Raw genomic sequence first — 25,917 nt, 5'->3', positions numbered from 1 at the left:
GCCTAAGTTTGGATTCTTTGTCATCTTTATAGATGTGTGATGTTGGCCAATATGTGTGCATTGTTTAGTCAACTAGCTTATTTTCAAATTTGGGGTCATACTAGTACTAAACCTTTAGGGTTTATGTTGAGGATAAAAGTGAGAGAATACTGGTGAAATATTGACCACAATACATGCCAGTGCTTAGTAAAACTCTAGCTATTGTTTTGTTGCATAGACTACAGGGATATCATGGGAGAGAAAATTCACATTTCCAACAGAATAGTTTCAAATTAAACGAAGATACCCTGCCCTTTAAAATTGGTAAATTACAAGTTGGTGAGAAGAATGGTAAAGAGAAGATTGGGTCACATCCCCTTTGGGGGGAGCATGCTGATATCAAGTGATTTTGAAAAGAGATGCCAGTTCCATCTCTTAAACTTGAAGATGCAGATGATTTCTTAAATTGCTCTCCCTGGTTCTTCCCCTCAGGTAGTGTTCGGATTCCTGACAGATGCTAGTAGTGATCTGCAAAGTCAAGAGGAAGGTTGTCACCAACCCAGGCTCTTTGCGTTCATATTTCTTGTTTTATCATGATTAATCTTCCACGACTTACTGCATATCCTGCCTCACTGACGGTGGCTGTTGATAACGAGTGAGTGTGGCAGGCGTCCTTGGGCGTGTCCACGGTGTAGCACATATCCCACTGACTAAGAGTCCCCTGTCATCATCTGGCCCGCAGCCCCACACGGAAGGCGCTCCTTCTCGCCAAGCCCAATTAAGGAAACCCGCTCGGTTTCTTCTTGGAGCCAAGAAGTTCTTTCGTAAGATCTGCCTCTGTACGGACTGTGGGAATAGCTCTCAGAACGGGGATCATTTCTGTGCTTTAGTTACCAGAGTGGCTTCCCTCAGTTTCAAAATCTCAGAATGTCGCAAACTTCTCACAGGACTTTGAGGCGACAGGTGCAGAGGGGAGAAAGAATGGTCCCCACTGGTCTTGAAGAGGCACCTGTGCAGGCGGGACCTGTGCAGGTGGGCACCTGGAATGCTGTCAGTGCTCAGGGTGGACCGGGGTTATGAGCAAGACTCACACCTGCTGTTTGCTTTGGGAGGAGTAGGGAGTTAAAGAAGGAGCTTAAGGATTTACCTGATTTGCTTTTCTATAGATGGAATAGACTACGAGGCACCTTTGCACCGCGGACGGAGGTTTGGGGATGTCTGTGCACCTTAGTCGGTGTGTGCTGCTTCCTGGACAGGATGGCAGCAGTGACTGGTATAGAGGAGTTGCCTTAAAACTGGCTAGATCTGTGTTAGCCAAAGAGCAACATTTCTCTCTTGAGAAACTTTCTTCTAGATCAGTGATTCCCAACCTTTCTCATCTCATGGCGTACGTAAACTAATTTCTGAAATTTTGCAACACACCAATAAAAGGTACTAGTTTTTGTAGATCTGACAAACAAAAAGGTGTAATTTGGGTTCATTCACACTGGATGGTTATTGTTGTGTTGGCTGTTGTCATTTTTTTATTTGACAGCCTAAGGGGAGAGAGGTCAGTGCCCCTGACTAAATAACTAGTCAGGTAGTGCTTTTATTTTATCTTCACCCGAGGATATGTTTATTGATTTTAGAGAGAGAGGAAGGGAAAGAGAGAGAGAGAAACATTGGTCATTTGCCTCTGGTATGTGCCCTGACCAGGGATGTAACCCAAAACTTAGGTATATGCCCCGACCAGGAATTGAACCAGCAACCTTTTGGTGTACAGGACGATGCTCCAATGAACTGCGCCACCCGGCCAGGGTACATTGCATGTTTTAAAAATTCTTGTGGCACAACCATGTGCTGTGACACACCGGTTGAAAAAATCGCTGCTCTAGATCAACTTCCAACTTAATGTATTTGCCTAGTTATTTTATGTTTATGTCCTTAAAAAATACATATATTTGTAAGATATCTATACCTCCCCCTCAACAGTATTATGGCTTTAGAACTCTGTGTAGATCCGTAATGAATAGTTTAATGCACAGTAATTCTAGATGCTATTAATTTCCAAACTTGTACACGGAATTTAAAAGCTGCAAAAATCCATGGAAACTTCCATAGGAGAGAGTTAATAGCCAAGCTAATTGGCGGTTCTGTCTTCCGTGGAACTGGCCATTGAGCTTTCTAAGAAAGTCGGGCTGATGAGTCAAGCTAACCCCCCCTGCAGGGCCTGACACAGCCAGGCCAGGGGCAGCCACCAGGCCCGGTGGCTGATTTACGGTCTGTTTGCAAGCCTGGAAGAGCCAGGGTTTGCTTTCCATGTCCTTGGCTGCTCAGAGTTGCAACAGAGGCCTTTGCCTCAATTCAGATAACAGCAGTTTATTTTCATTTTCATATTTTTCCTCATTTTATTTGGGGGAAGGTATAGGGGGGAATCATGTTAGGTTTGAGGTCAGGAGACCAAGAGGATCCTTATAGTGAAGAACTATTAGGTCTTCGGTGGTGCTAAGGTGCTAATCCTGTTTAGATTTGTGAACCGGAAGATGGCCTGCATATTAGGAAAATGGGGCTATTTCTTGTCCTCTCCTGGGACTGTGGTTCCAGCGCTGTGAGTTCCATGATTTTTTCCTCACTAACTAGAACTTTGAGGGTTGGTGATAACCCTGGATCATAAAGTCCCAGTACGTGCCCTTTTGCATGAATACATTGTTTCATTTTATAAAGAAACTGGCCCAGAGATTCTCCTGGCTGAGACGTAGTGGCAGGAGCTAGACTGAACTGAATTTGCCAGACTCCCACTTCCAAATGATTCTGATCATCCTATTTTCCTAACCTCACCCTCTTGGCCCCCACCCCGAAATCCTGTATGATTTATGGCCTTGTAGGTCCCACCCACCAGCAGTAGCATGGGCACCCAGATCCATAATTCTGTTAACTGTCGATGTACTAGACGCGGTGTCGGCTTTTGTGGGTCTGGTGATCAGGAGCTCTCAGTCTAGCAGGGAGATGCCAACATGAATTATTACACAACAGGGTGTGGCACATTCCATAAGGGACATGTCTGCAGGTCCAGGAGGTGTTCAGAGGAGCACAGAATGCCGTGTGTGTGTGTGTGTGTGTGTGTGTGTGTGTGTGTGTGTGTGTAGCTCAGGGTTAGTTGTGTGCGGATGGTTTTAAAGGATAAAGAACTGGGTTGAGGGTGGGGCCTTCTAGGTGAAGAGATTTAGGAAACCCAACAGTCCACTGGCAGGGCCGGAGGGAAAGTTGGTAATGGGATCACGGCCAGTGGCAGACATCACTGTTGTATTCACATTGTCCACCCTCCCTAGCCTTCTTCAGATGGGAAGAGGCTTCCCAAGTTCACCCGCAATCCTCTGTTTTCTTGTTGGGCTGATGTGAAAAGTCTTTGTGAGGGCTGGTGTCATGATGAGTGTGTGTGTCAGGTGCCCGGAGGCTCTGTGGCTGAGATGGGATCGGAGAAGAAGGTTCAGGAATCATGCTTTGCCTGGAGCTCAGACACCTAGAGGCAGAGGTCCTGTGTGGAGCCTTCCTGCCCTCCCAGGAGGCCGTGGGGGTGAAGGTGTGGATGCAGGTTTGCAGGTTCAGCTTCCGGAACCAGACAGAACTTCCCTTCAGTGTTCTTGGCCTTGGAGGAAGCAGATAAGGGATGATAGGAAGCAGCTGCCTCCCACGTGGCCGGCAGAAATGCAGCCTCATGGAGCAGCTTGCTCATCTCAGGAATATGAATGGAAAGTCCTCGCTGATTAAACCTTTGGGGGCCCTGGAATGTGATTTGTTTTCATATATTTACCCCTCTCTCCACTGTCTGTTGCCTGCTGATTTTACTTTTATTTGTGCAGTAATACAGACTTTATTTTTTAAAATACTTAACCATTATAACTCTAAATAATTTTAAAAAGTATCTAATTTTCCCCTCCTTGGTGAACCCTTCTCGTTTTTCAGAGTTGGGTGTGAGCACCTAACAGAACCCTTCCTAGGCATTTGCATAAATGTTTATACATATTCATGTTTAATTATTTCCATTGCTATAAATGGACTCAGGCATAGTTTGAACCTGACCCATAGTTCTTTATTTTGCATTTAGTACCATCTTAAAGACCTTCCCACCTCACTCCATTTAGTTAAACCTTGAACATTTTAGAAGTGATTTTTAGGTAATGAAACTTCATTAACTTTATCAGTACTTTAGGAGTGGTTGTATGAATCCAAGCGCCTCTAAGAACAGGAACGGGTCCGGCCCGCCCACATCGGTGCTGAGCGCAGACGGGGGCTGCTTTATGGCAGGCTGGCGGGCACCTGGCAGTACATCTCGGGTCAGCCTGACGAGAGAGGACTGATCTCTTGCTCAGAGAGTTTATTACTCAGTTCTGCTTCGACAAATATTTAGCCTTTTCTTATGCCAGGATCATATCAAAGTGAGAGGTCGCACCATATACAATCGTGAGAACTGTGAATGTGGGACTTGTATCTTTCTCCAAAGCTTGCTTTGTAATTTTGCAAAACCTAGGAGAGGTTGATCAATTTTTGACCCAAAGGAATTTTTATGCTGGGAAGTGGGACCCAGAATTGATAAGGGAAACCCTTTGGGAGAGGAAACGGGTCAGGTCAATGCTTTGATGATATCAGTGGCCTGCTGACATCATGGGAAGCATTTGACGGCAACTTGGTAAAATTATCTTGTACATTTGAGTTTGCCAGACCCCTGCAGCCCATGGCATTGGGGGCGGCTCCCTGAAGGGCAATAGCAATTGTCCCAGGAGCAGCGGTCGCTGCTGGAATGCTGTCATCGTGACCTCAGTGCTTGTTGTTTAGACAAAGGGGGAAGGCGCCTTCACAGCTTGACAATTTGCCAGCCACCTGCTGCCATTCTTTTTCTTCAGTGCTTTCAAAGCCATCAGAGCCTGGTCTTCAGTTCACTTTTAAAAATAACACAGGATGGCTCAGTGGTCGAGCGTCGACCTATGAACTAGCAAGTCACGGTTTGATTCCTGGTCTGGGCACAGACACTGGTTGCTGGCTCGATTCCCAATGTGGGCACGTGTGCAGGAGGCAGCCGATCAATGAGTCTTGCTCATCATTGATGTTTCTCTCTCTCTCTCTCTCTGAAATCAATATCCCTTCCTCTCTGAAATCAATAAAAATATATTAAAAAAATAACGCAGGCATGCATACAATTATAAAAGCTTAAAAATGATGTAATTATGAAGGACACATGGCAATGTGGGCTGGTTTTCCTAATCTTCTCCATTCCTGAAGGCAACGCATTTCTTATATTCCAATTGCCAGCTGCTGCCTTGAAGAGGGACATTCCAGAGGGCAGGTGGACGTTCATGGTCAGTTAGTTACTTAGGTCTCTTATTGGAACTAACTCTTATCAAATAAGCATTAGAAGGACCTTCAGATTTCGGGAGGATGTGGGCCTAGGTCACGGCTTCTGAAGAAATCATACTCTCTAGACATGATGGCACCCACCCAGTTCATCGCTGTGACCTGGGTCTCAAGGAAACGGGGGCTTTGTGGGACATAAAGAAGTTAAGAACATGGTGTATCTTCTGGGGGATGTGAAATCGCTATTTGCAGTTCAGGAGTGTCACCTCTTAGACCAGTGATTCTCAACCTTCCTAATGCCATGACCCTTTAATACAGTTCCTCATGTTGTGGTGACCCCCAATTTCATTGTTGCAAATTGAACATAATTAAAGCATAGTGATTAATCACAGAAACAATATGTAATTATAGATGTGTTTTCCCATGGTCCTAGGCGACCCCTGCGAAAGGGCCGTTCGACCCCCAAAGGGTCTCGACCCACAGGTTGAGAACCGCTGTCTTAGACAGTGGATGATGGGGACATGCCCACTCAATGGTGAACATGGGTTTATATCTGCATTTGTTCATTTATTAAGCACCGGTCAATCTGATCACACAGAGAACAAATCAAGGAGACAGCTGTTTCCCATCTCCATCCTGCTCTTGGGGACCCCCACCCCCCCGCAGTTAGAGGCTTGACTTTCCTGGGGAAGTCACACTCCAGGACGGGCGTGTCACCTGCAGTGGAGGGAAGGCAGAGCCAGCTGGGGCAGAAAAGCCTCACCCCCGTGCTTACTGGTGCCGTCACCTGCAAAACGGGGCTACTGAGACGGCCCCTGGTGATTATGAGGGTGATTGAGACACTGGGAGTGAGCGCCCAGCTGCTGGTCTGGAATACAGAAAGGCCCAGGGAAGGTACTGTGACTTCTTTCTCTCTTTTCTTGTGTATCCCTTTGTCATGAGATGAGATGGACCTAGCCCCAGATGGTCTGGTGCTTGGTGCTCAACATCGTTCACCAGGGCTGACAGTCAACAAAAAGAAAGTTTCCTTCTCCAGAAATGTCCCTCCTGGAGTTGCAGCCACACTGTGATGTAGTTGCCTCCCCCCTTGCCCCCCATCAGGAGTTGGGGGGCACTAGACAGTTACAGTGAGTTACAAGTCCAAAGTCTCAGATTACTTTGGCCCAAGTTTGACATTTGAAAGTCTCCTCCAGGTGCTTCCTCTTGAACCAATACATGTATAATCCCACGGGGAAGGACACGTTCTTTTTAAAAAATGCCATTTTGAAATCCGCAAGCGCCAACCTCTCACAGTCCATCTCTGAGTTCCACGGTGCACATTCTCGCCTGGATTTTTCTCAGGGGCTCGATCTGTGCGGTAATCATTGTCAGCCCTGGTTTGACTCATGCATTCCTCGCGGCTGCAGTCAGCTGTGTGTTTATGTGAAATATGGAAACGATTTCCCCCTCCTCTTTCCTTTGTGCTGGAGTTGGGATGGAGCGGCTGAAGTTCGCCTTTGTTATTTCTAAGGGGTCGTCCGTTTCGGGGCTTCAGGAGGGACAGCTGGCCGCGTGGCCCAGACGGGTCCTCCTGAGACCCCGCTGACATCCCCGCAGCTAAAACCTGACTCTGAATCCAGCATCCTTACCCTGCGCCGGGAGGCCCTCCCTTCTAAAACTTCGAGTCGCCCAACATTGAAAACAAGTTGGAAACGAAAACAATGGTCGAGGAATCGGTACCGGAGGAAGGATTTCTTACCCTGAACGTGTCTGCTTTATCCGGAGCCATATGTCTTGTGTCTTGGTCTCTGCTTAAAACGTTATTTTTCTTCTCTTCACCTGCTCTTCCGCTTGGGTCCCAGGAGGTTGGGGAAGGTATAGGCTGAGTTTTCAAGGTCCAGAGTTTAGCTGTAGAAAAAGAAAAGCCAAACAAGAGGGTGTGATCCTCCCCCTCTTAAACCATTTGCCCTCCTGAAAAAGAACGTTTTGTGAAAACGATCCCAGGCCGTAAAAGAGACTGTAAGCCGCTGGCGTTGTGTCCAGCCCGGCGTTCTCATTATATGTTGAGCAACCCTTTTAGTGCCTTGGCAGATAGGGTTTCTTCCTTCACAGCATCATGTTTTCCCAACTGCGGAGTTAGAGCTGCTTCATGTGCCGTGACACATGGCCAGGTGTCAGGATCATTTTATAGGGGAAGAAACTCAAAAAAACTTTTAAGACATGCAACTTTCAGGGGAAGAAAAAAACAGAAGTCAGTTTTGCAAAGAGTTTAAGTAAAAGGGCACCCATGGGTTTATGCTTCCTTCATGGGCAGGTCTCAGAGAGGGCCTAAAAGGGGACGTGCATTTTAGTCACTCCTTCAAGTCCCTCAAGGTGTAGCTGTGTGGAGGGACCTTGAAGGAGCCAGAGACATGAATCAATATCCGGTCCAGGGGGCAGGGAGGGGGTGGTGAGCCCCGCTGGGTGGAGGTGGTGTGGCCGGGGCCCAGCGGAGGCCTCCTCACGGAGGAGAAGCTTCAGGTGAATCTTGGAGGATCGTGAGGCCGTTGCCAGATCAGATAGGAGCGTGGGAGGCCTGCAGAGGCATGAAAGTGGGAAGCGGCAAGGTGTGTGAGCAGAAAGAATCCTAACTCGGAGAGGCTGCAGCTGGAGGGTGCGAGAGGGAGAAGGATGGGTGTGGAACTCGGCCAGGAGCCTCGGGCCAACCCTGAGAGGCCATTGCATGTCATATGGTCATGCTAGTGCCTTTAGGACTTGGCCCCGCTCACTTGCGAGGCCCTTCTCTGATGAGTTGATACTTTATCTCCTTTCCCTTTCTTCCTAGCACTGAGCACTGACCTGTTACAGGTTAGGGTTAGTGTATTTGCTGCCTGGGGCCAGTCACTGGGATGGAAGCCCCACACGGGCACGGACTTCCTTCTGGTCTGAGCCATATTCAGCGCCTCAAAGTGCTGGCCGTTGAGTGTTGAGTTGGGGCTTCATCCTCTGAATGTTGGGGAGGCATCAGAGGGAATAAATGGGTCGCATGAGCATAGTTGGGTGGTAGGAAGAGTAGAATGAATGACACATCGAGACGATGCCAAGTGTTTCGGGAGGGAGCTCCTTGCACATGGAGGGTCAGGGGAGGAAGCATGTCAGAGGTCCCGCTCTCCGGGCCACCTTGGATGGGCCCAGGGTTTGCCCACCTGGTTGATTATCAGTAGCTGATATCAATCTCATTTTACTGGAGGTGTTTTTAAAACTCTACTCAGAATTTGAGAGAAGTTCTGAGAATTACTTTTCCTGTTTTGCAAAACCAATAGCTGCCCAAGGATTCCAACAGAGGTCAAGATGTCATCATGTTACATAGGCGTGTGCCGTATGACGATGTTTTGGTCAACAACAGGCCCCATATACTGTGGCGGTCCCCCAAGATAATAATGGAGCTGAAAAATTCCTATAGTCTGGTGATGTCGCCATGGTAGTGTTCTAGTACAACGCGTTCCTCACCTGTTTGTGATGCTGCTGCTGTAAACAGACCTGTAGCTGCTAACTGGCAGCATGGCACAGACAACTATGTACAGAACGTAATACTGGATAGTGGTAATAAATGACTATGCTACAGGTTCGTGTATTTACTATACTATACATTTCATCATTATTTTGGAGTGTGCTCTTTATACTTATATATAAAAAAACAAGTTTTCTGTAAAAGTGTTATACCAGTAGCAACCTCATAGAGCTCATGTTTACTGTGTCTCTTGGAAGAAGCATGTTCTCTTGTGCTTGATTCAGTCTCCTGTCGTTTTCTGCAGTGACATGCTGTGCAGGCTGTCCCATTTAGCGCAGCCTAGGTGTGTAGAGTCTATACGGTCTAGGTTTGTGTGAGGGCACACACAAGAATAAACTGCCTCATATTGAATTTCTTGAAATATAGCCCTGGGAAGTGGCACATGATTGTGATCATTTTTTTCCATTTATTGATAATTCAATGATAGAAAGACTTGATCTCAATTTAATGATCTTCCTTTGAAATGCATCGAATACTTTGAAACAAAATGAGTTCCTTATGTAAAAATAGGTTTTAATAGACTTTGTGATAGCCGATCTCATACCTATTTGTGTCTTGCAGTTAGGTTGTCTGCAAAATGAAAAAAGATAAGAAAGTGAACATTCTGCAACTTTTCAGAGATAAGTGATATGATGTACCAGCCTGTTGATTGGGCTTGGAGGAGTTCCAGTGCATACATTTTCCTGGGAACTAACTGGACGTTATCACTTTAAGACTTGGATATTTTTTATTTTCCACTCATTTTGGCTAGAAATCATTCTAAAACAAATGATTTACTTTCTTGTGTTCAGAAACAGAGTGCATTCAACATTCCATGAATTTTACGTAATTACTGAAGCGTTTGTTTACCGTAAGAATAATGTAGTGGCGCTGTGTCTGTCTTGGTGAGCGACTCTGGAATGTCATCTTTTCAGCTGCCCCGGGTTTTTAGGTAGCAGATGCTCCTACCAGCACACCGAGTGTGCCTTTCTTAAATCGACTCAACTTGTCTCTCTGAAGGCTGGGAAACAGAATAACTTACTTGCTTTCTAAAACGAGATTAAGTAGGCTTTGGGTGAGGCCTTGTGTGAGAAGTCCTGGGTGAGTCCTGTGAATGTACTTATCATCTAGGCTTAACATTTCAGAGAACAAAGGACTCATATTTTTCAATTCTTCCTAATATTAAACCATCCATATCTGAACAAAATTATACTGTTATTTCTATTGGCCACACTGCTGGGTTTGCAGAGTGAAAAATAAACCCCCAGGCCTCTTACGCTGTTTGTCTAGAGGGCTCTTGGCTTACCATTGGGTCCCAAGGGGTGTGAGGTGAGGTGGCTGGAGCTGTTACTATACTAAAGGTTTGTTTTTTATCTTCAATAACGATGATAATTTATTGGGCATCTACCATGTGCAAGGCATTGTGAGCAATGTGGGGAAATGACTTCTTCCTAGAAATTCAAATTCTAGTTTGGAAGAGGAGGCAATGGAAGAGAATCAGTTAAAGGTTGACCTTGAACTGAGGGGACAGCTTCCAACATAACTCAGAGCTGACGGGAAGAGGCCCCAGGGAAGGTACAGCAGTGGGATCAGCCCTGTTTGTCAGAGGTGTTGCATGTGGTGTCCAGGTTAGCATACCTGAGTTCAAGATTGTCTGTACACGCCAGGTGGGTGGGGTGGACAGCAGGACCTACGGGAGGTGAGACAGGTGATCACTTCCACGTGGGGAGGGGGCGGTTCATGGAGTGGGGAGGATTAGTGTTGGATCTTGACTAATGAGTACAATTGCTGTGTTACAGAAAGCGAGGGAGAGCTGGCCAAGAGGAGCATAATGCCCAGGCTGGGGAGGTGGAAAAGGGCCAGATGTGTGTTGCAACTCTGATTTGTTCTGTTCTCAAGAGAGCTTGTTCATTCTCCCGGCTTCTCTCTCTGAGCCTCCGGGTGGGAAGACAATGGGTTCTGGGGTTGGATGAACTTGGAGCTCAAGACCAGTTCTACCACTTTCTAGGGGTGTCATCTTCAGCAATTTTTCTGAGTCTCTCTAACATCCACTCCCTCATAAAAGGCAGGGAGGTAATCAGACTGATCTTGTCGACTCTTTAGAAAGGTAAATGAGACTTGCATTTGACCATGTACTATAGAAGCCTAGACTATGCTCAGTAAATGGTATCATTTTCTTGGACCAGCCCTTACTCAGGGCTCCTGTCTGGAGCCTCTTGGTGCCCACAGGCTGTGCCCACTTACTGACTCACTTACAATCAGCTCAGCAGGTGCAGGAGGAAATGCATTACCTCATCTTCTTCCTACACTTCTCTCCCTTTTCAGATCTGTTCACCCTCTTAAGTTGCCATTTTCAGTCTGGGTAGAGTTTGAATTCTTACAGTTAACCTAGTTCAAACTCTTGGGTTCATCTTTGATTAACTTTGGCCTTTCGTATGACATCTCTAGTCTGTCATCTGATCCTGTCCATTTTTTTCTCTTGTGATGCCCTCATTCCCATGTGCCCTGGGCTCCCATCACTTCTCAACGGATTGCTCAGAGGCTTGTCCGAGGGAGTCTCCGACTTTACCCAGCCTCTGTCCATCTAGCACATTCTTCAGATACTACTGCAATCCCCTTGCCTTCCATAGTCCTTTGATTTGGCCATTCCTGTTCCATCTAATCTTATTTTTCATTAGTTCTGCATATGATAATAGGTAGTATTTGTGTGTGCTTTTTGTGTGCCAGGTATGTGTTAAGGCTTTTATTTATTAACCCAGTTTTCTTTATAACAGCCCCATCAGGTACTATTATCCTTGCCATTTCGTAGTAGAGGAAACTGAGTCACAGGGGAATTAAGTGATTGTCCAAGGTTGAATAACTAGTCAGTATTTGAATGCAGATGACTTGGCTCCAGACCCTACCTTCTTAAGACCTGCTCTGTCTTCCTTCTCTTTCACCCATATAGACTCCTAGAGGGCCTGGGCTAAGTCATTCACCTCTGCTCACCACACTTCATGCATCTTCTTGATATATAATAGGCACTTACTAAATGCATGCACTGCATAATTTCCTCCTTTCTCCTCTGAGACCTACTTCACACTGCTCTCTCCCAGCATCATGATGAGTGATGGAGGAGGGGGAAGTGCTCTCTACAATCTCATACAGGTTGAGGGTTCGGTGTCAGACATGTACCAGGGATCTGACCTTTGTCAGGCTGTGTTTCTTAAGCCACTCTGTAAAATGGGGATATAGGGATGCCTGCCTCATAGAGTTTATATGAAGTGTGTCAGATGCTCTGATTCTGTTTCTAGCACATGGGAAATGGTCAATAAGCATTAGCTTCTACAAGTAGTTGTATTATAATGCCCTCCCCTCCCACTTTCAGCTAGCTCTTGTCTGTTCTTTTAGGCCTATTCCAACTTGTATGTTCTCTATGTCACTTGTGTAACTTCTTCAACTTACAAAGAACTGAATACTTGTTCCTGTTTGACCACTAATTAGTTGTGTGACTTTGAGCCAGTCACTAAATTTTACAAGTCTAAGTTGGATCATAGTGATAACAAGGGTTTTTGTGGATTAAATAAGGAATATGTGACTGATTCTAAGCACTCAACAAACTTACATTTTCTTGCCTTTTTCCCTTCCTTGTCACCAACTCCTTCTCCACTGACCAGCAGAAACTTCATAGCAGATCATCAATAGACTCAAGAATCTAACTTAGTTGTTTGGAAATTACATGGAAGAAAGGGAGGCTTCTGTTGCATGGGATGGACTGGACTGTGGTCCGTCAGCAGGAAGCTCATGAAGTTGAAGAGCTCCTGCCCTGTGTCCTTTTGCCTTTTTGAAATGTACTCTCAGTGGTCATTCTAAACATGGCCAATCTTTACAATGAATAACAACTTTGACATCCTTTGAATTCATTCATTCAACAAATAATTCTTGAGTAGTTACTCTATGCCAAGAACGGTCCTAGATATTGAGGGCATGATGACAGACAAAACCAACCTGGTTCTAGTTTCCCTGAAGCTTATCAATGTTGGGGAGATAGACACCACTCATGCAAATATGTATAATAATAAAAGCGTAGTATGCTAATTAGACTGGACAGCCGAACGACCTTCCGGACAACCTCTCGGACAAAGCTGGGGCTGCGAGGGCTGAGGCAAGCTGCCACAGCTGTGAGGGCCGAGCCTTTTGCACAAATTTCGTGCATCGGGCCTCTAGTTAAGTTATAAAGTGAGATGTGTTATGAAGAGAAAGCAAAGGTGTCATGATTCATAATAAGCGAGATTTAGTGTTGAGAGCCGGGGAAGTATTCCCATTGGAAGGAATGTTTGAGCTGAGGGCTCAGTAGGAGTGTCCAACCAGGGAGTCAGTGGAATATCTTTAAATGTAACACTCACTCTTTTTCTTTAATGCATGATGCTACTTAGTATTTTATTAAGCTTGGATGATGACAGATGATAATTAGTCTTCAAATCTGGAGGTGCCCAATTATGCTGTCCCTGAATGTTTTTTATCTAACTTGTGTGTTCGTCAGGCTGGCGGAGGGAGGCTGGAAGAATTTGATCACAATCAGGCATTGTGTTTTTCTTACACTCGGGGCCAGTGCTGTCAGTCAGGCCCGTCCAGGCACTGTGTCGCATTGTAGGTCGCGTTGCCTGGGCTTGCCTACCCAGTGGCAGGTGCTCTTTATTTTCATCTGTATTATGTATATTTGCTCGGAAAGTTGTTTTTGTTGAAACTTGAAGAGCCAGGTGCTTGCAGCGAGAGCATGGTCAGACTTATTGGAAATTTGAACACGAAGAAGGGACACCCCTCAGCCAAGTGTAACGAGCGACCCAAATATGACACTTGTTTGGGGCATTGTCCTTGCAAACCCCCCAGTATAATTATCATTATGGAACTGATTTTTTTTATTTTCTTTTTTCACGAAAGGTATTTCCTGAAATGTTACAGCCATCTTCCAAGTTGAGGAGCCTGTGATAGCTAGCCCTAGAGATGATTTTAGATTGTCTGACTAATTCAAAGGAAGACTGCAACTAACATTTCTTCAACACCTGTCACTTGCAATTTCCCTTTTAACATGAAGAAGCAGGACCTGGGAGACAATTATATCCAGCTAATTATTTTTTCATATTTATGTTTGCGGTACTTTCTATTTATGGCAAGTGATACCAATTTATAGCAGTGATTTAAAGACTAACGATGTTTAAATCCATTTTTAAAAAAAATAAGTACTTAGCCCAGCCAGTGTGGCTCAGCGGTTGAGCATTGACCCAGGAACCAAGAGGTCGTTGGTTCGATTCCTGGTCAGGGCACATGCCTGGGTTGTGTGCTTGACCCCCAGTAGGGGCAATGCAAGAGGCAGCATATTGATGATATTCCTCTCTCATTGATGTTTCTATCTCTCTATTCTTCTCCCTCCCCCCTCCCCGTCTAAAAAATCAATAAAAACATATTTTAAAAAACCTAAATACATAATAGTAGAAATGACACTCAAATTTGGCAAAATCAGAAAGTTGGTTCTTGAATGACTGAAGATTGGGAATACTGCCTTGGTGTAATCTGGATTTTCCCCCTGCTCTCTGGCATTTGGTTTCTATTTCTAAGGGCCTATTTTAAATTTGGATGTTAAAATCTGATGACACCATAAAATATTACTTCATACCCACTTGTATGGCTCTAATAAAAAAAGATGGATAATAACAAGTGTTGGTGAAGATATGAAGAAATTGAAACCCTCATAAATTGCTAGTAGGAATGAAAAATGGTGCAGTCCCTTTGGGAAATATTTTGGCAATTCCTCAAAAAGTTAAGCATAGAGTTACCATATGACTCAACTATTCTATTTCTAGGTAGGTATATACTCGAGAGAATTGAAAACATATGTTCACATAAAAATCTTACATGAATGCTCATAGCATCATTATTTATAATAGCCAAAAGTAGAAACAACCTAAGTGTCTATCAGCTGATGAATGGATTAAACATGATGGTATAACCATACAATGGGATAGCCATAAAAAGGAATGAAGTATTGAACATGTTAAAATATGGATAAACTGAAAAGATTGTGCTAAGTGAAAGAAGCCAGACCTGAAGGCTCCGTACAAAATGTCCATTATAGGCAAACCCACTGAGACAGAAAGAAGGTTAGTGATTGCAGAGCTTGGATGGAAGAGGGAATGAAGAGTGTCTGCTATAATGGGTATGGGTTTCTTTTTGGGATGATGGAAATATTCTCCAATTAGATAGTGGTCACACAGCTCTCTGAATATACAAGAAATCCCGTAATTATACACTTTAAATGGGTGAATTTTATGGTATGTGAATTATGTATTAATATAAAAATCAGGTAGCATAAAAATGTGTGACTGTTCATAGAAGCCTTTATGTTGTCACCACTGCCAATTGCGTTATCCAGTGGTGCCCATGTGGCCTTCGAGCCAGAATTCTAACATAGACTGACATGGGTGGGTTCTGCCCCGCTGTGCAAAGCATGACATTATGTTTTTATCTTCACAGTAGTCCTCTAAGATACGTGGGTTATTCATATGTAATAGAGGAGGTCGATACTTAATGAAGTTGAATGGTAGAGTAGGAACTTGAACCTGGGTCTTTACACTATACTTTCTACTATAATTTATAAACAAATTGTCGCACACTTGAGCGGTAGCTGGCCAAGGTCATAGTTGCAAAATGGGGTGGAAGATGAGAATGTTTACTCTTGCCAGATTAACTCACTTATTTGTATTCTAATCCACACTTTCCTTGATGCCACTCATAAATATATTGACTCAAGATGTCTTAAATAACAATATTAGAGTACTTCATAAGTTACAAAGCACTCTTAAGCACAGTACTTCACATTATCTTAGTTTGAAGCTAGGGAAAGTGAGGTATAAACGTAAGTAGCTGCCCTAGACACACAGGAAGTTAAGAAGTCAAGCTGGGTTTTAAGTCAGGTTTGACACCACATCCACTGTATTTTCTGGTTGTTTTGGAGTGTGTGGATCCATTCCTTCTTCATTAATTCAACGATTACTTTCTGAGTGTCCATTATGAGCAAGAGTCTGTTCACGGAGCTGGAGATATATAGGCAAAGACACTCTTATGGTGCAGTTTAGAGGGAGGAGACAAACAGAAGACCAGTAGCCTAATAAGCATGGTCATTTCAGATAGTGATGTTTTAAGAAGAAAATAAAAGGTTGATATGATAGGAAGTGATTTTGATACATATGAGAACAAAGATACCTACCAAGAAAGGTTCCTAGTGGCTGACTGGGCTCAAATGTAAGAACAGAGCCTCCCAGCTGTTTGAAAATGGGCCTCCCATGCAAGCCGCATTTCAGAGAGCAGCCTGCACCAAAGTGCCTGCCAGCACCGTGTCCCTGCTGGCTGAGCCAGTCCTTTCTTATGAAGGAGTTTCTGGAATTGTATTTCAACCAATAGGACTGAGACTTTCCCTGTCCAATCAGAGCTGTGCAACTACATTCCCATTAGCATCTTTACAACCGATCAGAGTGGCCCCATTCAAACCAATCAGGACATGGCTTTTGGGACTGACTAATCAAATTGTGAGGATTTGGAATCCACATCTGCATGAGAACGGACCAATCAGGGACCAGGGGCGGAAACGTGTGTGTGTGTGTGTGTGTGTGTGTGTGTGTGTGTGTGTCTATAAGTCAGCTATCGTCTGGCACTTTCCACTGAAGACTGAAGACTGCATTTCCCCAGCTGCAGCTGAAACATGGAGGACTTCTTGCAGAGCTGGGCCTTGCCTGAGAGCCGCCTCCTACCTTTGCTGTCCCACAGCCATGCTGTTTGACAATTGAGCTGTGATACTATCGAGCTGTTCCCTAGCTGTGCTGTATCACCACTGAGCTGTTTGTCCTGAATAGTTTCCTTCTTCACCACACCCAAACTGGGGATTTCTGTTAGCGTGGAGTTCGTGACAACAATCATTAGTTGGCACATAGATGGACTTTTTTTTTTTTAGATTGAATGGTCAGGGAGTATTTCACTGAGAGGTGATATTTGAGTTGAGACCATAAGTACCTAAGAAAGTCAGCTAGGCAGAGATCTGGCTGAAGACTTTTCTAGAGAGATGAACATTTAGTATAGTGCGTATCCTCAGCATTTCCTGTGTTTCTTAAAGAATCACATTTTGAGACTTGAGTTTAAACCACTATTCTAGTCTTCTGTATACACATGTCATTTTCTACTTTTTGGAAGAATGTATATAGACTATACATAAATAATCATAAAAATAAATTTCAAATTAAATACTTACTTTTTAATAGAAAAATATCATCCCAGACGTGTGATTTTCTATCAGGCATAAGCCTCATGCAAAATTCCCTCGTAGGAATATGAGCTGTGGTTTTTGCTTGGATGACTAAATGGATGTTTTGAAGCTCATGAGAAGAAAATGTCATTCTATCAGTGGGCCCCCATCAGGACCACATACTGACCATATTTTTCATGGGAATCCCCGAAAGAGTTCATAAGCCCCCCTCCTCCCACAAGTGCTGTAGGGTAGTGTCTCCTTGATGCTAAGTATATATATATCTCGAAGCTGACTCAGATGGAAATCTTTGTTCTGGGGAAAATCTCATTTTTTTAGAACTCCCAAGCAGAAAGCTTTTGTTTTGTTGGTGTTGCCATGCCTTTCCAAAACAAGAAACAGGGAAGTGAAAGGATGGAGGTGGTTTGAGTGAAATATCCTTGAGTTTTGGGCTGCTGGTGGTGGTGGTTGGTGAGGGTGGGGAAGGACGTTCCATGGAAAAGGTTTCCGTGCCTGTTGTTTCACCTAAGGACCTGTCTTGGTGATGATTGTCAGGGCCCTTTGGGCTCTCAGTGGGAGTAGAGTAGCCATCTAATCTGCATTTACTCTCCAAAGCTTCCTCTTCCTCCTTTCTGTCTGGTACCTGCTTCCTGCATTCCCACCCCGTTCTCTTTGGTTAACTCTTTTTCTTTTTTTAATATATTTTATTGATTTTTTTACAGAGAGAAAGGGAGAGGGATAGAGAGTTAGAAACATCGATGAGAGAGAAACATCGATCAGCTGCCTCCTGCACACCGCTACTGGGGATGTGCCCGCAACCAAGGTACATGCCCCCAACCGGAATCGAACCCGGGACCCCTCAGTCCGCAGGCCGACGCTCTATCCACTGAGCCAAACCAGTCAGGGCTGGTTAACTCTTTTTCATGGAGCAGCACTCCCAGACTTTCTAACCCTCAAAAAAACGAAAAAAAGTGGAGGAGAATAGCTTAATAATACATCTTTCTTCATTCAGCGTTGTCCCTTCCCCACACAAGTTTTCTTTCAGGGAGTTCTCAGGTCACTGTCTTAGGGCAAAGCCAGAGTCCCAGGCTATGGTAGAGTGGACCCTCCAGTCTCCTGGTATTTCCTCGTGTTGCAGCATCGTTGCTGGAGCGTGCTCCGGTGGGGCAGGTGCTGCGTTCGTCTTTGTTTGTGGTAGGATGCAAGTCGGTACACGAGCCGAGTGAGTGGACTGCTCTCTACTCTGGGAGTGGATCACAGGCAGGGTTTGTTTTTTTCTTTTTTTGTAGCCTCAGGATATACACGTAGGTGTGCACCTGCACCGACAGCGACTTCTCTCTCTTGTTCGTAGTATTGCCTTTGTCATTTTCTGGGATGCTCATGGCATACAGAAGCATGTCTTTTTCTAAATTCAGGTTTTTGGAAAATAACTTTGGGAAATATAGGTGGAGAGGTTTGTGAATTCCACAGATATTTAATCCTTTAAAGGCTGCCAGTTTTATTGGTGTATCACTACCCTGTCTGGTCACCTCTGGCCTAAAGGACCAGTTTCTAGGGCCACATTCAAAAGTGAAGAGGCTACAAAAGAATTCCATCCAGACTTCTTAGGGGAAAAATAGAGTCCATCAGTCTCACCTGTATTTTAGAGAGTTAATAAGGAGCGTGGGACACCAAATCCTGCAGACTGCTCGTGGATAACATACTCCCCATGTAGGAGCTGTGGTCCCCGGTTTCTTAATTTTCTCATTTGACCCAATGGTGTTTACATGGCCATTAACATTTCTGAGGGCCATCGTGGGCAGTAAACTGAGTCAGCTTAATGACTTGTGCAGTTTCCTGTTCCATAAAACTCTACTTTCCTTGGGTCAGTTAAGAGGACATCTGTGAACATTCTGCATTGGAGGATCGACAGGCAGTCTCTGGAGGTGAAGAGCAGAGACCCTGGTGCCCGTCCCCGTGCGTGTGAGCCCTGGTCCTGTGTGGCCCTGGGCAAGTCACCTCCCGTCTCTGTGCCCCGGCTCTTCATCTCCAAAGTGGGACACTTATGTGGGGACATCAGGGAGATGAAGGGATTTATACACATTCCGTTTTGGAAAGGTATCTGCCACGCAGTAAGTGACATTTAACCTTTTGCTACTATAATATCTATCATTTTATATGTTTAGCTTCCCTCTTAATTTTATATCTCGGAACACTTGATTCCTTCTCATCCATAGTATTTGTAAGCTCTATCAATCCTATTGTATTTTGCATTAAAGACTTTAGAAGTTGTTTGGACATCAGTTTTGCAGGGCTGAGACCGAAAGTCTCCTGTGTTTCCACCAGATGCAGACCTCTGCGTCCTTCACCTGCATTTGCTGCGGCACCATGACGATGCTCTGGAGAGGATGCTGGTACCTTAAGCTGCAGGGCTCATTAAAAAAAATATTTTTTATTGACTTCAGAGAGGAAGAGAGGGAGAGAGATTGACTTCAGAGAGGAAGAGAGGGAGAGAGATTGAAACATCAATGATGAGAGCGAGCGTGCAACCTGGGCATGTGCCCTGACCGGGAATAGAACCGTGACCTCCTGGTTCATAGGTCGAGGCTCAACCACTGAGCCACGCCATCCAGGCTTAACATTTGATTTTTGTTTCAGGTCCATGTAGGAGGTGGTGTTATTACCCCTGTTTTACAAATGAGGCAGCTGAGGGACTTGCCCCAGGAATCCCCTTAGCAAGAAGCGGGACTGAGGCTGGAGATCAGGTTCTTAGCTGTGCCCTGCCATTTTCTGATACAAATCATAAGACAGTGTTTTTCATAATCATAAAACATTGTTTTCCTTCTGCACGTGGGGCTTCTTTGGAAGCGTAGGGGTATTTGCAGCCAGGCTTGGTGGCGGTGGAGGAAGTCTGGGCCCTCTCTGGCTCCCGTTCTGTGGGAGCCTCTGCTTTGTGATTCTTTTCACATTGAATTATCTGCTTAACTTAATTTGTGTAAATGGAATGTGTTTAATTTCCTTTTACTTAATTATGTGTTTCTCCCAGTCCTGCTAGCCTTTCTGTACGTTCCCTTTACAGAAAGCAAAAGAACTGGCAAACAGGCCAATAGGTAAGAGTGTAGGGTTTATGGCAGATGCAATAAACCCAGTTTACTTGAAATTGGGGGTTTTGTTTCCCTTCTTTGTGGGACTGCATAATAGTTTGATTCAGCTATTTATAAATGTTTAATTGTTTTTGAAACAATAGGATAACCGAACAATAGGCCATAACGTATTGGAATAATGAAACGGGGCAATACTCTTTAAAAGCTAGTGTATTCATATATGTGTCCCGTGAGGGGAAAGTCTTAGCTCACCCTGGGTTCTGTTTTCGGGTGGGAAGCAATAGGCTGTTTCTGCACGGTAATTCTCCTACATGTCGGAGAGCGTTTGATTAGCTGAGGAGAGATCATTTATATTCCCTCAGAGCCCTCGAGGAGATTCCAGCCCCCTTTTTGGGCAAATGTTCTGTTTCTGTCGGTTCTTAATCTCTGATCATTTGCACCCTTCGTCCTATTTGGAATCATCATCCCATCTCCCATCTCAACCTCTTTTCTGTGTCTAAACTTTTTCCTTCTTGCTCTAAAGCTACTTCCGAAATGCTGCTTCTTCAGTGAAACTTTCACAGTGAGTTGAAAGAGAAATCTGGCCTTATCTTTACTTCTACTTCTTCTTATTCAGGGATAAAGTTTAATGAACTTCCATTGTACACGGTTTCTTCACTTTAATTATAATGGACTAATTTATTCTGCACATGAAAACTGTTTGGCACAGTGAACACGAATTTTAATTCAGTTGGTCACTGGACCTTGTTTATTTCGTTTAAGGGAAGAGTTGATCACATGTGGGTGAATATGAATTAAAATGTTATTGGGTTTATGTTGGCTTGCTAGGGCTGCCATAACAAAGCCCACAGACTGGGTGGGTGACACAGTAGAAATTTACTTTCTTGCTGTTCTGGAGGCCGGAAGTCAGAGATCAAGGAGTCAGCAGGGGTGGTTTCTTCTGAGGCCTCCCTCCTTGGCTTGCAGACGGCCTCTTCTCCCTGTGTCCTCACATGGTCTTCACTCTCTGTGTCCCCTCTTTTTTAAGAATGCCAGTCATATTGGATTCAGGTCCATCCATACGACTTCATTTTAATGTAATTTCCTCTCTAAAGATGTTTCCTCCAAATAGTCATGTTCTGAGCTACTGGAAGTTAGGACTTCAGCATATGACTATTGGGGAAACACAATTCAGCCTTCACAATAGGCAAGGGAAGAGAACAGCCTGAAGGAGAGGAGTGTGGGTTATTGGTCATGATCTGGCTTAGAACTGGGTACTAGTAAGTGATTTAGGGTAAAATTCAAAAGAATTTGTCTTTGGTCCATACTTGCCCAACTTTTTAGACTCATTGAGATCTGAAGTACCTTCTAAGTATGTCTAAAATTCCATGATTCTTACTGATTATTTAGGAAGATGGTTGGAGAGGAGTTTTTATAACCCTGTGTTTGTTGGTAGAATGCAAAAGAGCGGGCCTTTTGTCAAATAGACCTTGATTTGAATTCAATCTCTTTTCTTCTGTATGAAGCTGAAGAAAACTCTGCTATAAAAATCTTTCTCTTGGCATCTTGTAAGCTCTGTGACTGTGGATAGGTAATATACGTCCACAAGCCCTACTTCAGCCATCTGTGTGTGGTGGACATAGAGTTCTCTGGAGGCTCTCCTTGGCCCTTGGTCATTGTCACAGCTGCCTGCTGCTGATGGATGCTGCCCCTCTGCCCACGCTCTGGGTGGCCCCAAGTGCTGAGACCCAGCCCCTGCGGTCCAGGTGGAGCATCGCCGTAAATGCCTGCTGACTTGTGTGGCCTCCACAACCTGCTCCACTCACATGTCATGGAGACCACTTGTGGCTCAAAGCGGTCCAAGTGGAGCAAAGTTTATATCAATGTCCCCAACCTCGCTTGCTGTGTGATGGAGCCCTTCTGCTAGACAGATGTCATTTCAGGGAGGAATGATGACTCATTTGGTTACCATAAAATTCATTGTTTCTTACCTCTTCTTTCTATATTTAATAGCCCCAAATGGTTATCAGGAAATTGTTCCTCTTCCTATATCTTATCAGGCAATCGGGGTAAGTTTGTGGGGCAGAGATGTCGTTTAGCCTAGAACATTAGATTTTAAGACCCACAAACTTTAGTATTGCCCGAAGTAAGTGCTGGACTTTTATCTACCTTTCTAGTCCAGAGAGGACCCACATAGTGCGTGTGTGCGTGCGTGCGTGCGTGTGTGTGTGTGTGTGTGTGTGTGTGGCGGGGAGGGGACAGCAGCATGCTTTTCACATTCATTGTTCTAGTTAAATTGAGTTTTTATCCTTTGTGTTGGGATTGAGTTTATAGCAATCTAGTCGTTTAAAACACTAGATGGCTATTGTTATTAGGCTACAATAGTTGAGCCAATTCCAGTAAAATTTTACTTCAGCAAAACCATTAAAACAAGTTGACCAGAAAGTTCTCTGTCCAGGAATAAAGATTCCCAAGTTCTATTTGGCTTACCTGTTTTAATCATTATATAAGAACATTAGAATGCAACCCTGTTGGCAGTAGTATTTGGTCTGGAAAATTCCCCTAAGCTAACCCATTTAACTGCCTTTCTCTGGTACCACTGCTGGATTCTGTATTCATCAGAAGTTTTTCAGTTGCAAGGTACAGGCATGTAGGATATTCTGGGGCATTTTCTCTCTCTCTCTCTCTCTCTCTCTCTCTCTCTCTCTCTCTCTCTCATTTATTTCTAGAAAATGACTGCCAGTATCCCCAAGGTTGTGTCTTTATGGCTTCCATTTGGAAAGGAAGAAAGAGCCTCTATCTTTTGATATATCAAATATCAAGGAAGATTTTAATTGGTTCCTCTTGAGTCCTATGGTCATCCCAGAACCTAATACTGGCTGGTAGGTGAAATACTGTGGCAAAGCATCTTGATTGGCAGGCCCACGGGGATCACATGGGCTGGGAGAGGGATGGAACCCCCAAGGAAGAGTTGCTTAGCGAACCATCACACATGTGTCTAGTACAGATAAGTGGCACTGCCGGTCCTCAGTGGGTCAGTGTTTGTTCTTTTAGTTGAAAGGGAATGGGAAGGTAAGTGTCATAAAACTGAACTGGCTCCCTTTGGAAACTTTAAGCTGCACCTTTAAAATCTGTCTGAGATGAGAAGATGAGGACACACTTGAAAGGTCCCTCAGGTGGGATACATGTTATATAGACAGTCGAATAGTGGAGCATAATGGTGACTTCTGGAGAAAAGGCACACAATGGCACTGATGACCTCCTTTGCTTTCCCGGTAGGCTTAGATGACTGCCTGCAGCAGTACGTCCACAAGTTTGAGCGAGAGAAGATCAACGGCGAGCAGCTGCTGCGGATCGCCCATCAGGATCTTGAGGAGCTGGGTGTCACTCGAATTGGACACCAGGAGCTGGTGTTGGAGGCGGTCGACCTTCTCTGTGCACTGGTTAGTTCAGGAAAAGGTGATCTGTACCGGGGTGATGTTCTTTCGAACTTTGTTCTCATAAATCTCCATTGTTTGCCATTGAGCTTATCATTATCTTCTTTAAAAAATATTTTCATTGATTTCAGAGAGGAAAGGAGAGGGAGATAGAAACATCAATGATAAGAGAGAATCATTGATCGGCTGCCTTATGCACACCCCCTATTGGGGATTGAGACCGAAAACCGGGCATGTGCCCTGACGGGGAATGGAACCATGACTTCCTGGTTCATAGGTCGAAGCTCAACCACTGAACCACACCGGTTGGGTCATTATCTTCTTAATGATTCATTGACGTGAGCTGGAGATAATGTGAGAAGGGAAGAAAAAAAATCATTTTCTAGATTGAGTTGGCAAATGGGGCCTGTGAGTTAAATCTGATCCATGTCTATTTTTGTAAAGAAAGTTTTATTGGGACACAGCCATGCCTGTTCATTTAAGCATCGTATGTGCCTGCTTTTATGTCACACGGGCAGAGTTGAGTATTTGTAACAGGGACCATGGGTCCCCCAAAGCCTAAAGTACTATCTTGCCCTTTATAGGAAAAGTGTGCCTGTTACCGAAAAACTCCTTTCGTCTTATTTTTAAATCTTGTATAAAGAATAAAAAGATAGAGATAGTCCTGAAAGAAAATGTCTACTAAATTGCAATGAAAAAGGGGTTCTGATTTCCACGTCTGTTTTTGTTCCTATAGAAAGCATTTTTATGCTGCACAGGCATTCGTGATATTTAAGTAGCTGAGGCCTGTGGGTGAAATAATCAACCTATCAGATGGCAGCTAAATGGGAAAAATGTGGATTTAGTTCCATTTCCCAGATGACTGGGCTTTGGCTTGACCGTGACTGAGTTCAATCCTGCCAGGTTCTAACTCTTGCATTACACCCGTGGCCGCGGGGGTGGTCTCGGTGTGGGCTGAGAACACCTGCACGGACACTGTGCTTGTAGACTGGCTGCCAGGGGCTGGGATCCATGTCTGTCTGTCATGGTGCCTGGAAGGGTTTGCACAGACCGGGCCGCATGCAGGCGGGGGTAGCAATGCCCGGAACCCCAGCCAGGGGAATATACAATGACATCACTGCGGGAAAGAATGTGCTGCCCAGGCCGTGGCCAGCGCGGGCCTGCGCTCCGTTGATTATATAACACGCGCTGCATCGTGCGTCTTCTTTTGCTTAAAATGGACAGAGCCTTGTCTCCTGCTCGGCGATGCACCGAGCTCTTGTTTAGAGAAGTAATGGGGAAATTATTTGATAAATGAGCCGCCACGAGGGAGATGCCCTGGCTAAGCAGGGTGAGTGCTGGCCTGGGAGGCGGGCTCCCTGCCCTCTGATCCTGGCCCTGCTGCTCGCCCTTCACTCTGGGGTCTCCAGGGAAACGGGGTGTCTGCTTCCCCTGTCTGTGCGGACCGTCCCCCTGGATGGGCCGTGGGCTAGCGTGTGTGTTTGCACTGCCCAGAAGATGTCTAAGAGCCCTATAACTGCATTTTTTATAATACAGTGAAACATGTTTGAGGTCACTTTTATTATGCTTTCTGGGAATGATGCTGTTCAGTCTTCTCTGCTCTTTTTTTTTCTTTATTGATTTCAGAGAGGAAGGGAGAGGAAGAGAGAGATAGAAACATCAGTGATGAGAGAGAATCATTGATCAGCTGCCTCCTGCACGCCCCACACTGGGGATCCGAGCCCACAACCCGGACATGTGCCCTGACTGGGAATTGAACCGTGACCTCCCGGTTCATAGGTCGATGCTCAACCACTGAGCCGGCCGGGCTCGGCTCTTTTGAACCATCTCTCTCCGCTTTGTGGTAGGGCTCGCAGGCCAGGGAAACCACCTTGAACTCCGCAGTGAGAAAGGGAAGGAGGACGGGGACTGAGGCACGTTGTGTTCAGTGAGGGCGATGATAAAAAAACCAGCTGCCTCTCTCTGCTTTTCCCCTTTGCCTACCCCTTCAGCCATTAGACTGGAAGGAACAAAGCTGGACGCACGCCAGAACCTAAAGCTGTGTTTTATCTCCTACAATTTCCTTCTCATTTCCTTTGTAGACAAAGTTCTGACCTCAGACTCCTTCTGGACATGCTTGGTGTGCAGGGCGCTCGAGGATGCATCTGACGGAGGCTCAGGGAAGCCTCGCGTGGATGTGTCACTTCTGGGCTGGGGAGGGTTTTAGAGAGTTTGACTGAAATATCATTTCGTCTTGAGATCATCTCCCTTTGAAATATTCTTATGACAGTGAATGTATTCATTATACTATCTGTGTAACTCATTTACACCACGAATCCATTTGCACCCTTA

At 44.9% G+C, this 25,917-nt stretch overlaps 1 protein-coding gene across 4 annotated transcripts in view; it reads left to right on the top strand.

Annotated features, from left to right (window-relative positions):
• Window positions 1–557: 557 nt before the first annotated feature.
• Window positions 558–25,917, top strand: part of CNKSR3 (CNKSR family member 3) — a 56,861-nt gene continuing 31,501 nt past the window's right edge. The window contains exons 1-3 of one of the 4 annotated variants that reach the window (XM_023758180.1): window positions 558–634; window positions 1,146–1,252; window positions 23,429–23,592. In XM_023758180.1, the coding sequence (XP_023613948.1) occupies window positions 573–634; window positions 1,146–1,252; window positions 23,429–23,592 (333 nt within the window). In that variant the 5' untranslated portion in view covers window positions 558–572. Of the gene's footprint in view, window positions 635–1,145; window positions 1,253–6,116; window positions 6,202–13,735; window positions 13,965–23,282; window positions 23,326–23,428; window positions 23,593–25,917 lie in introns of those variants that run through there. The other 3 variants (XM_014460106.1, XM_023758181.1, XM_014460107.1) reach the window with 3 other exon arrangements.

This window comes from Myotis lucifugus, unplaced genomic scaffold, assembly GCF_000147115.1.
Source record: "Myotis lucifugus unplaced genomic scaffold, Myoluc2.0 scaffold_125, whole genome shotgun sequence".
Taxonomy (NCBI): Eukaryota; Metazoa; Chordata; class Mammalia; order Chiroptera; family Vespertilionidae; genus Myotis; species Myotis lucifugus.
This window is presented reverse-complemented; position numbering and strand designations above follow the sequence as displayed.